The 15,785-nt window shown below is 43.7% G+C and overlaps 1 protein-coding gene across 8 annotated transcripts; it reads left to right on the top strand.

Annotated features, from left to right (window-relative positions):
* The first annotated feature begins 695 nt into the window (after positions 1–695).
* Positions 696–14,531, top strand: Chico (insulin receptor substrate 1 chico). 8 transcript variants are annotated; one of them, XM_070655913.1, is made up of 12 exons: positions 696–863; positions 2,116–2,324; positions 2,410–3,583; positions 5,512–5,657; positions 6,056–6,344; positions 6,791–6,907; positions 7,946–8,284; positions 9,025–9,437; positions 9,626–10,041; positions 10,213–10,633; positions 10,714–10,954; positions 11,040–14,531. In XM_070655913.1, the coding sequence occupies exons 3-12, from the start codon at positions 3,073–3,075 to the stop codon at positions 11,996–11,998; spliced, it is 3,852 nt and encodes a 1,283-aa protein (XP_070512014.1). In that variant the 5' UTR covers positions 696–863; positions 2,116–2,324; positions 2,410–3,072; the 3' UTR covers positions 11,999–14,531. The 8 variants fall into 8 exon arrangements, with proteins under 8 accessions (XP_070512014.1, XP_070512012.1, XP_070512018.1 ...); XM_070655911.1 differs by lacking the exon at positions 696–863 and having other exon boundaries at positions 1,940–2,324; XM_070655915.1 differs by lacking the exon at positions 696–863 and having other exon boundaries at positions 1,941–2,324; positions 7,949–8,284.
* Positions 14,532–15,785: the final 1,254 nt, after the last annotated feature.

The following is a 15,785-nucleotide window of genomic DNA, read 5'->3' as shown; positions in this document are numbered from 1 at the left end:
ATTAAACCTTCCCGGGGGGGAAGGGGGGGGAGGGGAAGATAGAAATTGACAGTCGGGCGCGCGCGCGCGTCCGTCAACTCCTGGAGATCGGTTCCCGGCAAGGTTCTTCCGCATTGCGGCGTCCGTTCGTCCGTTGACACGGTGGTTACGCCACTGCACCACGCCGCCGCCGACCGCGCTCGTGTGTACGTAATAAACACGACGCACCGCACGTACACGCACACGGGCGCGTGCACGGCCACGTATATCCACAATCGCGCAGCGCGCGTATCGGCGCATATATCAAAAACTCCGCCTGCCGCCATTCGCGAGGCGGTGCGAGCGTGAGCGTGAGCGTGCACTCGCGCGCACTCGCGGCGCCTGCGTACATCTTGTTTACAACTGCGGAGCTCGGCGTACACATGACCTTTACAAGATAGACACAATCGTCTGTTCAGTTGGCTAGGCGTGAACCCGCGCGCGCGGCGAGACGGCGAAGAGAAGCCGAAAGTGCGAGAGAGAGAGAGAGGAAGTGTGTGGTGTCGCGCGCGAGTGTGCGGTGTGTCGTGGCGAGAGAGTCCCGTCGCCGTTTGCTGGAAATACATCCGGCGGCCACGTACCCGGCGATTCGTGGGGTCCGCGCGTGATCTACGCGCGGCGGAAAAAAAACGAGGAGAGGAAAGGAAAAAAAAAAAAAAGAAAAAAAAAAATAATAAAATAAATAAACAAGTATCGCCGAGCCCGCGCGAGTCGCGTCGCGTCGCGTCGCGTTGCATCGTGTTGCGTCGCGTTGCGTTGCGTTGCATTGAGTTGCGTCGCGGCGAGCCGAGCCGAGTGCGAGGACTCGCTCGCTCGTCCGCGCGCGTCTTGAGAGAAGTGCCCCGGTAAGTACCGTCGACGTGGGTTTGCGAGGCCGTGTGCTGGCCTCCCGAGGAAGCCCGTGCTCGGCGCAAGGACGACCCGCGGGGGGAAGAAGGGAAGCTGCTGCTCGTGCCCGTCGGACTCCGTGCTCGGGAGGGGGCGGACGTGAGGTCCGCGGTGATAAGTGCGTCGTTAACCGGGCGTCTCGGGCGCGTTTTGTTTCCTCGTTTCCTGCGGGGCGAGAGGGACAGAAGGGAGGCAAGGAGGGCAGAGTCGCGCGGAAGAGGAGCACGAGGTGCGGAGAGCCGCGGCGAAAAGACGCGAGAGGAGCGCGGGTCGAGTCGCGCCGTCGTCGGCGGCGCGGGCGGACGGTCGGGTGCGAAGGGAAAGGGGAGAGTGGGAGCCGCGTTTCCCTCGCGTCGACCTGGAATGCCGCCGTCACGGTTGTTTTGACGTCGTCGCTCGCGTCGCTATTGCGCCTGAAAAAAAAAGTAAAGTAAAAAAAAAATATTTAAAAAAAAATAAAAAACGCCACGCTCGTCCTTGGTAGTAGTCAGCTTCGCCGAGAGGAGCGCCGCGACGCCCGATAAAGGCGCCGAATTTCGGGCGAGTCGCCCACCTGCATGGCCGCGCGCGTATGCCGCGCCACCCGAGCTCCTCCGTCGTTTGTTTGCGACTTCTCGGCGGCGTCGCGGGCCGCCGCGCGCGCGTTTTCCGTAGAGCCCCGGGACGAAACGCGCCACGCCGCGAGCGTGGTTCCCTCCCTCGCCTCCCGCGGTAGCCGTTCGTGAATCGTGTGCGTGTCGCGCGCCTCGTCGGTCCGTCTCTGACGTCTCCGTTCTTTTCTGCGCGTGCGTCCGCGCGCGTGCGCACACGTGCGCCGCGCGCGGGTGTCTGTGTTTACTTGCACTCGTGCACTCGTGGTATACACGTCACAGCCGTCGTGGACCACGCAGTAAATTGTGTTATTCGGAGAGACAAACAGGTGCAGGGGAGAAAGATAGAGTGCCGGGGGGGGGGAAAAAGGAGAGCTGGTCTAACGGCCGCACCTCGTGGCGCGGTTCGCGCTGACGGTCGCTCGTCGACGTCTCCGGTCGCGTACCCTCTTTCCCCTTATCCGGGCCGAGCGTCGTGGGACGCGCGAGTAACTCGCTCCGCGAGGAATGCACGAGCGGCGGCGGTGGCGCGTCTGAGCCGTCGGGTTCCCCCTCGTACGGGCGCGCGCGGCACGGCTTCCTTTCGGATCGAGCGAAATTAGACGAAACCGCGTGACAGGTGGATTCGAGGCGTGCCGAGACGCGGAGAAACGAAGGAAGAGGAAGCGAGAGAAACAGGGACGCAACCGAGAGTGAGAGAGTGCCGTCGCGACATCTCGGAGTCATCGGGCGCGTTCGGCGTGATCGCGGGATCTCCCCTACTTGGTGCCGACGCCGCGCAGGAAGAGGAGGAGGAGGTGGAGGCAAGAGGAAGGGACACACCGAGGGGTGAGACATTGAGACCGTCGTCTTTGCCCGCCGTCCACGCTACCGTGGCTCGCCATTGTTATTGTTGTCGTTCTTCCTAACCTAGGAGGCGGACCCGCCGCTGTCGCGCGAGGGCAGGAGTCGGTGAGGACCAAGGGACGCGTCGTCGGAGGCCCTGCGAACGCCGCCTCGGCACATGCACCCGGCCGCGGTGCTGTTGCTCGCGCGCGCACGTCGCCCGTGTGTATTTACGTCCCGAAAAACGTGCTCCCGCCGTGGCGGAGGCGCGCGCGCGTCCGCCCGCCAGCCGGAGATCCCGTGTCGCTTCCGCCGTGACTGTCAACGTGCGACGGAGCCTGAGTGCGCGATAAGATCGTCGAGAAGAGGCGCACTCCAACGCGAGGCGAGGACCCGGACGGCGTATTCAACGCCGTGTGCGGAGCAACGACTCTCCGACACGTTGACGCAACGCTGTTTACGCCTTCGAAAGTGCGGCGGACCGCGCTCCACCGTGACGAACGCCGCTGGGCGACGTTGAAGGAAGAGCGAGAGAGGGAGAGACGGAAGAGAACCTTTGGCACGTGTGGTAACCCTCGTCGTTCTCGAGCAATAGAGTTCCGGCGCTGTTGTGCGTCACGCGGCCTTTCGCCGAGGACGAGGCGCACGTGTCCGACGACGCCACGCGCGTACCGTCGAGTCGTATGCTCGGGGAGAAAGGGATCGGCAGAGGTCCGCGTGCAGGTGCGATAACCGCGGAGATACCATGTAAATGATACGGAGGTACGTGCAGAGCCGAACGCTAGGTGCGTCGCTCGCGTTTCGACTGACATCCCCGCTGGTGTGTTTCACGTTAACGGCCACAACGGCGGCGATCGTCTCGATCGTCATCCCGACGATGTCCTCGATCAGGGGCCCGGCGTCGCCCTCGGGCGGGCCCGTGGTCCGTTGCGGCCACCTGAAGAAGCTCAAGACGATGAAGAAGAAGTTCTTCGTTCTGCGCGGCGAGAGGGCCGGCTGCCTCGCCTGCCTCGAGTACTACGACAGCAAGAAGAAGTTCGAGAATCGGCAGCCGCCGAAGCGCAGCATCCTCCTGCACAGCTGCTTCAACATCAATAAACGTGGCGACACCAAGCACAAGCACGTGATCGCGCTCTACACCAAGGATGAGTGCTTCTGCCTAATCCTCGACAACGAGAAGGAGCTGGACGAGTGGCTGAAGGCGATGCTCAGGCTGCAAAGCGGGGACGTACCCGACGGCGAGCAGCCGCGGCCTACATTCGGTAAATTGCGCCCCGGAACGTTGCGCCGCGACGCGCTTCCCGCCTGAAACCGACACGCGGAAGAACCTTCCGTGCCAGTGGTTCCTACGCCGTGTCGATCAATGCATCGTCTTGCCCGATACGTCTCGTCGTCGATCTGTTCGCCGGGACGCGAGCGTGAAAAAGTCACGTATCCGTCGATCAATTAAATGACGATCTATAAATTTCCGGGCTCCGGATAGCAATTTGTAAACGACACGCTTGCAGAGACGGCATTAACACGTTAACGAAAAATTCAGCGCAGTGCAGAAACGATAGCGATGAGAATATTATAAAATTTCTATGAATTAGCACTTTTCCAAATTTCTCACGTTTTTAGTTATTATTTTCGTGTAGTTATTTCACGGTACTTTAACCCATTGACGACCAATACGTTTGTTTTGAGATGCAACTTTGTATATAAATATAATTAGTTGCGTTAAAAAAAATATTTATTAATTATGACATACTCTAGGAATATTGCGCGGTTACAGGGCAATGTAACGTGCCGATGTAATGTAATTAATGTATCGGTCATCTGAGTACTGTAGAAGATAAGAACAAGTATCATATCTCAAAAAAACAGTAGCTGAATTAAGGCCGGTAATGGGTTAAATAAATACGTAATAATCAGTGTAAAGATATGTGTAATCCAAGCAATATCTTTAAATTTAATAATATTAGAATTAATTTTTAAAAAAAGATAGGAAGAAGAGAAAAAAAAAGAAAAAAAACACGAAACTTATTCGGCTTATTTTAAATAATTTTTTAATTAGCCCTTTAATAACTCTTGTTTTCGAATTAACTTCCTAACTGATTTATATTCTGCAATTCATAATAAGATAAGCCGAAGCTTCGTGAATTAAAAATAAAGAAAAAAAAAATAAAGATTTAGAGACTCCGCTAATTTAAATACTTTTTGTAATCAAACTGATCTGCATCTTTCACAGAATAACAAGTAGATAATTTATGACAGAAACTGAAGACACCGATAAATGTTTACAGATTGTAACGTCAATTACTTATTTCATGTGATCTATATTGCACGAGGAACGCTGAATGATTTGATGCCGTCTCTAAATATTTTCTTACGTTTTAAAAAATATGAGTCGTTTCATTTTCTGCGCATGATAATTTTTTTTTTTTCTTTTTTTTCCATGGTGACGAGATTATCGCGCACTTAATATCGGCCGACGTAGGTATCTGCACGAAACCTTGATTGCGCGTTTGTTTGCGTCAGATAAATCAACGACTTTTCGAAGATTCCACCGTCTTTTCGTAGATTTTACTCATTTTTGTTTCTCTGCCTTTTCGATCGGCGCGGGAACACAACGATTTCCTTTTCTAGTCCGCCTCGGAAAAGGAATTCCCTTCTTTTTATCCGCACGTACTAGTGTAAAAATTTCGTTACGTTCTCGAGAAATCTAAATCTGTGCGACTTACTCTGAGAGAGTGTGATAAACTCTAAAAAGAAAGGTGGGATTCGAAGAATACAATAAAGAAATGTCTCGCTGCTGTGCGTTTTGTGACTTCCACATTTCGAGCGAGTTATACAACCTTGGAATAAAAATAACGTTGGCAATTGTTTGTGGCCTCTTGTGTTCCCCGCAGAAACAAAGAAAACAAGAATGATATCGGTTAAATACAAAACTCCTTTGTTCCAAACTGCGCATCACTCTTAGGACCTTTGTTCGAATATTAAAAAAAAAGAAGAAAAAAAATATCCGCAGTTTGCCTTGATTATTACTACAATTTTCTCTCGGCGTGCATATACTTAAAAGTTATCCGGTGCTTTATTTATTATTTGCTTTGCTTTAAACATTACGCGAAATGTATCTTTTACATTACGATTTAATAAAACATCATCCTATGTTTTAAATATAATATTCTAATATTGGTCTTGTTTTCAGAACACGTGTGGCAAGTCACAATGCAAAAAAGAGGTCTCGGGGCACGAAAAAATATCCACGGACCCCACAGATTATGCCTCACCGATCAAACTTTAAGCTTAGTGAAGATCGGGGCACGGGATAACTCCGATTCTATCGAGATTTCTGTAAGTTTTCATAATCATTATAGTTAAATAACAAACCAGCATTTATATGTATATATAAATATTTTTTTAGCACGAGTTATGTTGTTTAATAATGAAAGGATATAATAATTCGTCACGTGCAATTATTTATGTGGGGTAGGTTGACAATGAGATGTATTTAAATGGATCAGTTTCCAATGTGAGTAATATAGAGGAGGAATGATTTTGTTTAGACTAAGCGACGCCACACGTAAAAACAATTGCACATGACGACATTTCAACACCTCGCAACGTGCTAATACGATAATGGTGTTGAAACAAGACTATATGAGCTTTAATAATTCATTGTTATAAATTGATTTGATATTTCGTTACCGTGACTTGTTTTTTTTTTCTAACTGTCTTCGTCTTTCTTGCAGCTAAATTACATTAGACGATGTGGATTCGCGAATGACATATTCTACATAGAAGTCGGCAGATCTGCCGTAACGGGAGATGGCGAGTTTTGGATGGCAGTCGAAGACAACAATATCGCGCTGAATATGAACGACGTGATAACGACCGCGATGAGAAATTCGAAAAGTAACAAAGACGAAGTGGGTCCACGTCAAAGAACTCGTAGTTCCTCCGCCAACGAAGCCAGCAAACCTATATCCGTTCTTCAAAAACGGCACACGGGTCAGAAACTTCATGGCTTTTCCCCTCTGGGTAAGCTACAACCTCGCAAATCTGCTTCTTGTACATATAATTTATCCATTGTGATTTACACTAGGATGTGAGTTATCGGTTTTTTTTTTCTTTTTTTTTTTCCTGAGTGTTTCGTACCACTTATCGAAATGTGATGTGACAAAATTTTCGCACATGTAACTTGGGACACATCGGTTGTCACGTGTCTATAACCAAAACTCATCGATGAATTTGCGTGTCTCGCAGCTTGAATATACGTTATTTGTGTTTTTTAAAATCATCCTTGTTACGAAATCCTGTTAAATCCAGATTTTGATACTTTGTCTAATACACCGTTCCTTTACACTTAGTTACCGCTAATTGCACACGCACATTAAATTGTATACCTTAAAAAAAAACAGGTGAATCGTATATACACATTAGAGTTCAGCTTCAGAGTAACACGAGTGGGTTTACGGGGTTTACAGAGGAACAGAAGACACACAAGGAGCAAGCGGAACCATTGCAAGAGCAGACAGCTACTTCCTCTGTTCTCACACAGTGTAGTCAATCTCGGAGTACCTCTTCCACCAATACAGTCACGGGTCTGTTCTCTGTCACAATAGCTATTTGCTTTCCTTCTTTCGCGTTCTATGGATTTTGAATGGCAAAAAAGAACGCACAAAGGCAGTTTGAACGTGTTAAAATTATTTTTTTTAGTTCTTTATTTCATGGAGAACATAGGATTTTATCTAAAGACTTGGTCATTGCATTTTTTATTTACTTCATACGTTTCATACACCTGATGTGCTGTGTTTATCGATATTGTGCTATTTACATAAATGTTAATTGGTATAATTTAATTTTTTTTTATTATTTTTTTCAAGAAGAAATAGATTTGAAAATAATTGCTATGTCATATATTCATTTCATTTGTAATATGATATTAACTCGTGGCAAAGATTAAGTTTATATATTGAGTTAAATAAAAATAAAATAAAATAAATTTTGATTACAATATGCGATGTAAATACATATATTAAAGAGCTGAAGCTAAAATTTTTATATTAATGTAGTGATTAGTTGTGAAAAAGAAAAACTTAGGTCAATTAATTTCTTTTTTTTTAAGTGTTAATATTACGGTGTAAATAGCATGATAATCAGTGAATTCTATGGAATCTGTAAATTATCTAATGTCAGGTATTCTGTATAATGCATCTTGTTATAATGATGGAGGATAGGAGACCGAATTGGTATCGCTTTAGTGTTATTTTGATGTCATATATATATATATATATATATATATATATATATATATATATATATATATATATATATATAGTATATATACATATATACACATGTGTTGACTGTGTTTTATCACAATTGTCTTATCATAAAATTTATCATTGCAAGGGGAATCAAACTTGAGAAAGCAGTTGTCAGTTGATCGAGTTGATTTTTAAAATAGGTTTCGTGTGTCACTTGTCAATAACTCATTGCGAAAACATAAGAGATAGATTCTCTGTGGTCATGTATTTAACAGCACGATTGGTACATTATCCGTGTCATATCTGTCATATCCGGCACAAGATGCACGTAAAACAAAATCAGTGCGATAGTGAGAGGTGTATGGTTTGCAGCAGTTGCTGGTACCGGGGCTTGGACTACTGGGATTGCCACGACTAATGCCAACAGTGCCGGTACCGCTAGACGTCGTCATTCGGTAGCGAGTCATCCTCATTCCGTCAATAATTCCCAATCCGTTCATGTCACAACAACAACAAACGCAACTATGACCACTACTACTGTCACTACCACCACCATCACAGCAACCACCACTACCATCACCACCACCATCACTGCGACCGTCACCGCGACGATCACTACCGCGACAATATCCCATCAGAGAACCTTATCGCTGCCCTTAGCTGCCGTTATTATCAATCAAACGCAACCATCTAAAAGATCCGTTTTACGGTGTATGTATTTCGTTCCGTCATATTTGTTTGATCGAAATCCGAATCTCTGTTTTACCCTTCAGTGTTTCTGCAATACCGCTTGTTATGCTCTTTTTCCGTTTCCTCTTTTCGTTTACGCATTTAATTCTTCCAAAGTATTAAAGCCAATCAACGTTACTTTTATACGATAAAAAAAAAAAAAAAAGAAATTCTAGTAATTATACCTGCGAAGCTTTGTTTTTGAATGCCATTCAATGCACGACGTATTATGAAATGCTCTTGATTTGTATTTTCGATTTTATTCGGTACTGAATATAAAGGAATGAATTGAGATTTTGTACATTTTTTCCTGAATGCCCTATTTGTGTTGATGCTTGTATAATCTCTCTGCAAACTGCACTTATCGCAATCCTTTATTTTGCTTTATTTAATTTTTACTTGACACGAATTCTGCAGATATGCAGAACATTTAACGAAATGATTGTAATTATTGTTGATTGTTTAACTTATAAAGGAATATATATATATATTTGGTGCTATATATATTAATTATACATATATATATATATATATATATATATATATATATATATATATAACACCAAATAATATGTTATGTACATATATACATATATATATAATAATTTATACATGCAAACATAAAACTAACCGCTGTTGCTATGCTGGGACGATGGGACTGGCTTCTTTCTACCGTAAACTCAGGAAATATCAGAAAAGATTTTTGACAAATATCTTTGCAGGTGCCACTGGGCGTGATCGATGTGACAGCTTACCGTCGAGAGCTCGTACCACCAGCGAAGGACAACCTACTACGATTGTACTAAGTCATCCCCGAGGAGCTCATATCATGTCGCACGTACAGCGTCCGCTTTCTATGTGCGGACGAGGCCTCTCATATTCTCCGCCAGTCGCGTCGATGCCTATTAGTCCGTCTTCCGATGTCTGCTCATCGGATTCAGCCGGATCGTCACCCTCGATGGACGAATGCGGTGAAAATATTATGGAAGAAGGTACTATCTCTAGGTACGGGCATTCCCTGACGCCAGACGAGCCCGTTATCTTAGACAAGAAAGGTGACGACTATGCCCTGTGGTCGACATCTCATGCACACTTGAAATACTCGCCAAACTTCAAATCTCATTCGCCCTCACAGGTGAGCGTACTCGCAATATTGCTTCTAAAGTCTGTTAATTAAAAAGAAAAATTTTAGAAAGATTTAATTTATATTGGCTTCGTTTATATGTATAATTTTTTAAATTAAGTAATATTTAATTTAATTAAAATAATATCAAAGTTTTAATTTTAATTATTGGATAAGTATTAACAATTTATCGATTACAGAGTTCCTACCAGAGTGAAATGTACAGTCCTTGTGGCTCGAGTCCGAGCGGCCGTTGTGCGTACATGCCCATGAGTCCGGCGACAACGACCTACTCGCATTCCCGCGGATCGTCTCTTGTAGAAGAAAGCAATGCAGATGATTATGTACCGATGGCACCGGTCGGTGACGACGGCTACGTCGATATGGATCCTGTAAATAGTCACAACGGTCATTTCCCGGACGATTTGTCGCAGAACGACGGTAGTAGTTGTTCGGTCACATCCGGTACGCCTAGTACAGATCTACGATTTTCCGAGTATCATTTGGATAAAGTAACTAGCTTTTTGACACCCGGGGAAGATCTGCAAGCCAGACCGACCAGAGCTTACTCCGTTGGATCTAGGCCTGAACAAGCTAATAGACACCGTAAAAATAGGTGAGTATTTAAGATTTGATAACAGGGTAAATTAAATTAAAAAGAATTTTATGACGATTGTATACGAAACTTGGGAGATCGTCGTAAATACATTTTAAACGCTATTTAAATATATCGTCGATAATGAGGGAACGAGGTTTTTAATATTTTTATACGACGTTCTTTTCGTAGGTTGGACATCACTCCGCAAGATGCCAATAGAGTACGAGCATTTTCTGTAGGTAGTCGGTCTAAAAGGCCCGAAATTGGAAGGCTAGCTAACGTAATCACCGCACCGTTACCGGCTGGTTCAGACACCTCTAATTCGAAGTCAAGTTCCGCGCCGTTGTTGTCGAGCTCTTGGGGGCACAACTCGGGTTGCTCCGGAGCATCCGATCGCATGGAGGATCTGATGGAATTGGATTTCACAAAGCCCAGTATTCCGACCGCTCTCTCTTCGCCTCCGTTATCCTGTTCCCAGCCTCAGTCGCAACCGCAATCGTACTCTACTTATTCTACTGCCACCGACACTAGTTCCTACGTCGACATGTCGCCCGGTCAAGCTCCCATATCGACTACTGCCCCATACGTCGATATGAGTGGCATAAATAAGGTATTATTGACACGTCGATTATTACTTTAATAATAAAATTATTGCATTAGCAGTAACGAAATTCTATTTTTTTTTTACAGATCAATCGCAATAATAATAATAATACAATCACTGCCAACCACAATCACAGCCACATTCATATATCATCGTTAAACTTCGCCCATAAACCTGTAATTACAACTTTAAAGCCGGTAGAAGAAGCGGAAGGGCCTTACATGAAAATGGACGGTACGAGAGAAGATTGGACGCATTCGGAAGCCAGTCCGAAGCAAGTATCGTCACCTATTCAAGAAGATATTTATCAAACAAATGGGCCACCAGGTATTACCTCGCATTTATTATAAAAAAAAAATTCTATATGTAATATTATAATGTTATATATGTAAAAATAAATATAAATTTTTAGGTAGCACTAGAACGGCACCGGTAGATCTTCCACAACCAAGACGTCCGCCGGAAGGGTATGTCGAGATGTCTTTTAAAGTGCGGCCAAGTTTAGAGCAAGACTACATAAATATGAGCATGGGTGGAAATAATCGAAACAATCGTAAAACACGGACGAATAGCCGCAAGGAAAAATCGCGATCGCAACCGATTGCGATTCAGGCGGGTAGTAAGCCGTCTAAAACTCCAAACTTTCTACCTTTAAACGGAAGTCCGACATCCGAGAGTTTGGCGAGTACACCCGCCTCCCCGCCACGTGCAACGCCAACGGGTTCATCGGCTACGATCTTCCCGTTTTCGTTGAACAGTCCTCAGTCACCCATGAAGCCTTTTATGAAGAAAAACGACGATTTCTCAACGACAGACATTTCCAACCAAAATAAGAACAATGAATACGCGATGATGGAACCCGCGAAGAGAGGTTGCACGTCGTGTTCTACCCCAGTGACGGAGACGATGTCCTCGTCGAAGGTGAATAACGAGAAGTCACCTAGTCCTATAGAGAAGAACGCTCGTGTGATATTCAAATCTTCGTCATCGCAAGAACACGGTAAGCCCATTAATGTAATAACGAAAAAACTCTTGGATTTAACGGTGCCGAAACCACGTCTCGTCACGGCCTCGCCAAATACCAGTCCCACTCTGACGGGTTTCAAACCATCAATCGCGCCACAGCCGAAGCCATCCTCGCCAAAGTTTATCGACGAGACACCGACGCCTACGCCAACATCTACGCCCACACCGACGCCGAGTCCGTTAGATAGCGAGGGCTACGAGAAGCTTCAACCGGGCGCGACAATACTGCACTACGCTAGTCTCGATCTACCGGAAAACGATAATCCAGCGCCCGTGTCGCCGGCATCCACGCAGGAGAATTTTACCTACGCCGAGATCGACTTTGCGAAACTAAAGCAGACCTAAAATATGTGCTAGCTTGACTGCGCATGTTTTTTTACCGTTCCCGCGTCGCACACAAGGTCGTGTGCGACAGGGCGGCTTGGCTGACGCCTCTTGTGTTCCCCATGATAGCAACGAGTAGGCAGGGTATAATCGATCGTTCTGACATTGGCTCGGCGGGTCTAACGAACATAGGCGCCGGGTAGGAACTGTATATATAATTCATTTCTTTTTCTCTCCAGCCTAATGGCATTATACCGCTCGCCGATCTTTCTAGTGTACGGATTGGCAGCCTATTTTAAAAACGTTTGAAAAAGAAAAAAAACAAAAAAAAAAAGCATTGTTGGTACCTATAGTTCTGGTTGTACTGCATTAATATCGTATTTTATCGGAATGATATGAAATTTTTTAATATAGGCGAGATATACTATGTCGCTGATTCCGAAGTCTTTTTTTTTTTTCAAATCTGTCCACGTATATACTATTTCTAATATTAAACGATTGATAAGTTTTAACAAAAACGATAAAAAAAAAAGTTGTTTTTTTTATTTAGTTAAATAATATCTTTGTATAATTGGTCAGTAGAAGGAATTTCTTAATATAAGATACATTATCTAGTTAAATGAGAATTGCTTGTAAAAATGTATAAACCTTTATCTTTTAAACATTAATTTTGTTAGTAGATTTGCGTATTGTCTCTATCAAAATTTGTTTTATTTTGTATTATATTTCCAGATGCTGACAAACCAAATATATAAGTCAATTCTTTTTGCGATATACGTACGTTAAATTGAACGTGTATATTTATAATAATCTCCTAATATATATGACGAGATAAAATTTATTTATATCGAACTGTTCTGGAGCTACGCTCGTAATTACCATAAATTCTATTACTTTTCAGTCTGGGTATAAATTTTAACGGCGTATCTTTCATTAGCGCATTGTAAATTTTGATTTTTATTTGAAAAAAAAAAATAATAATCCGCGCATTATTGTTCTACCGAAAGAATGGCATGTAACTCCACATGCTCGCTTGCTCACCTTTAATGTTTTATAATAGCCAAACTCGTCGAATTCGAGTATATTCGTGTATCGTTTTTAATTTTCTTCTTTTTTTTTTTTTTAAAGTAATATACATACATGTATATATAATTAGGCGGCATGATGTGCGACGCGAAACATCGGCTTCTAATTTTAAACGTTTTACTTTAATTCGAAATCTTGGGACACTTAAATGAGACTAAGTAATGGAATCTGTGAAATCTTAGATGTAAGGAAACAAACGTGAAATCATGGATTTGCAATTTTTTATAACTGGAAGAGATCATTCTAATCCGTATTCTTGCGCAGGATTAGGAGGTACCGAACCTATCGGTTCTCCACGAAATCAGTGGAAAAAAAAACAAAAAAAAAAAAGAAAGGGAAAAAAAGGTCTCACGACGCCTACGAAAACGCTCTGCTTTTAGACGTTGCGACTAACCCGTTGATATCAGGCGCTGATTGGAATTAAATTTAACGAAAATTGAGGCATCGTAAGCTTTAAGAATATTGTATAGAAATACGGTGGTGTGTAACAGTACACTACCAGAAACATAAGTACTGAAAGAGAAACGCGGCGGACTTCGTAACGATTACTGCGAACTGGATGAAATTCCACAGAGTGAAACCGATACTCGGGGGGGGGGGAGGCCTCGGAGGGATAGATCGTTAACGCTCTCGCGTCTCCTCTGTGTTGAATTTTAATCCGACTGTCTCCATGCGAGAGGGAATGTTACCTGCCAATGTTAGATCGACATCTCATAGAATTCGTATTGCAGACTAAATAGATGTTCCGTACAATGGCAGTATACATGTGTTATAACGCTTTTCATATAAATTATGAAGGGCCGGAGGAGGGGACCTCGAGAGAGTTCCCGATTCGGCCACCCACACACATATACATATACACGCGTACACGTAACATACGGTCGCATTTGCGCATATACATATATGCATATTCGTGCTGCAGGATATTCTGTGAAAAACGGTACAACCGGTGCTCGTGCCGGCGAGACGGTACAAAGAAAGACGATGTTAAAGAAGAAATATTTATGTCTGATGAATCGATCTTTATCAATAACTACGGCTTATCTCGTTTGAGCTAAAAAAAAAAGAAGAAAAAGAAAAAAAAAAAATGTATGTTCTTTGCATGTATCTTAAACATATTTACGGTTGTATCGTAACGTACAGGGTGTCTTGTGTATGTACACGTATGTCCGGCGAGTTTTCGCGTGAGTTTTTTTTTTGCGAAAGTGCGTGTGTGTGCGTTGCGTGGGCTGGTGGGTGTGTACGCGATGTAATGTCTTTTTTTTTTTTTTTTTTTCTTTCTTTTGCTGTGATTGCATGTGGAAATACGTACGTGATGGACATGCGTGTACATATACATATATGTACACACACACATACACATATACACATGCATATATATATACACACATATATAAATATATATATATGTATGTTACAAATATTAAGTATAATAATAATAATAAAAATAATTAATAAACTCGCAATATACACCGTCGTTTTTATTTCTTATTTTAAGTCGCAAGTTCCCGACCTCATTCCTTTTTTTTTTTTCTTTATTAGTCTTATTTCGTGCGTATGTGAACTCTATAACTTTATTGCTTTTAAAGAACCAAATTTAATTTAGTTATCAATTTTTAAAAAGATGGGTTTGAGAAATAATTTTAAATTCGTATTTCAAACTCAAGACGGTGGCGGCTCTTAGCTGAATTTGTTGAAACTAAGACGCAAATTTTTATCATTTATCCCGCTACGAGCCGCCACTGTCTTCTTCAAACCGAGCTAGTGGTGAATCGACGATAAGTCGGATGATAGAAAAGTAGTCGACGAATTTTAATTTCAGCGAAATATATTCGCTACGAGCCGTCAGCTCATCCCTTCGGAATTGAGGTACAAATTTGTTATAAATCGGACAAATATTATATTCTCAGTAATAATAGTTTAATATTAAATCAATTTTTACTTGTAGCTCGGCGTCCCGCTTTCGAGGTTAGTACTTGAATGAATTCTTCACAAAGAAAATTCGTCTAAAACAACAAATAACCGGTAAAAATCGACGGAAATGCCAGTTAACAATACTATATTCCAAGCGCAAAGAACTAAACAATTATTCTGTATTTCTAGATAACTCGCCAGGCTGGGAAAAAAAAGAAAAAAAAAGAATAAAAAAAGAAAAAATAATACGATTTCACGAAACATCGGCTATTACCCGTCTTCGTACAGAGAAATTAAGTACGTTAGCTTTTCGCCTCGACTATATATATATATATACCTTCACCTTACTTTTTAATGCATAATTAATTAAAACAAAATTACGAGTAACGCATGTTTCCGTGCAGAAACTTCAGGAAATACGACACACGTCGACCCGATCGGATTTTGCGTGCGCGGCTGCGTTATCGGACTTGTTTATGCGACATCCCGGTCGTCTCCCGAGAGGAAAAGGCCCCTGAGACGTGTGCTTCACCGCGTGAGTATATAGTTTGAGACGCGAACAGGCGTGCGCCTGCTAATTGCAGCCGAGGCTAATTGATTGCGGGGCGGCCGTTTTACGATGTTTGGCGAACATGTCATCTCGCGGGCCGTCTGGCTTGCGCATGTACGACGCCGACGCCGCGTGGGTGGAGCTCGTTGGACGGGCGTCGCGGTGTCGACGTCCGGGTTTCCACGGGTGTCTGAACCGGGTAGAATCGATCACGGAAAGAGAGAGAGAGAGAGAGAAATAGAGAGAAAGAGAGAGAGA

The sequence above is a fragment of the Cardiocondyla obscurior genome, linkage group LG04 (assembly GCF_019399895.1).
Source record: "Cardiocondyla obscurior isolate alpha-2009 linkage group LG04, Cobs3.1, whole genome shotgun sequence".
In the NCBI taxonomy this organism is placed as follows: domain Eukaryota; kingdom Metazoa; phylum Arthropoda; class Insecta; order Hymenoptera; family Formicidae; genus Cardiocondyla; species Cardiocondyla obscurior.
The sequence above is the reverse complement of the archived record's forward strand: the minus strand, read 5'-3'. Positions and strand labels throughout refer to the sequence as shown.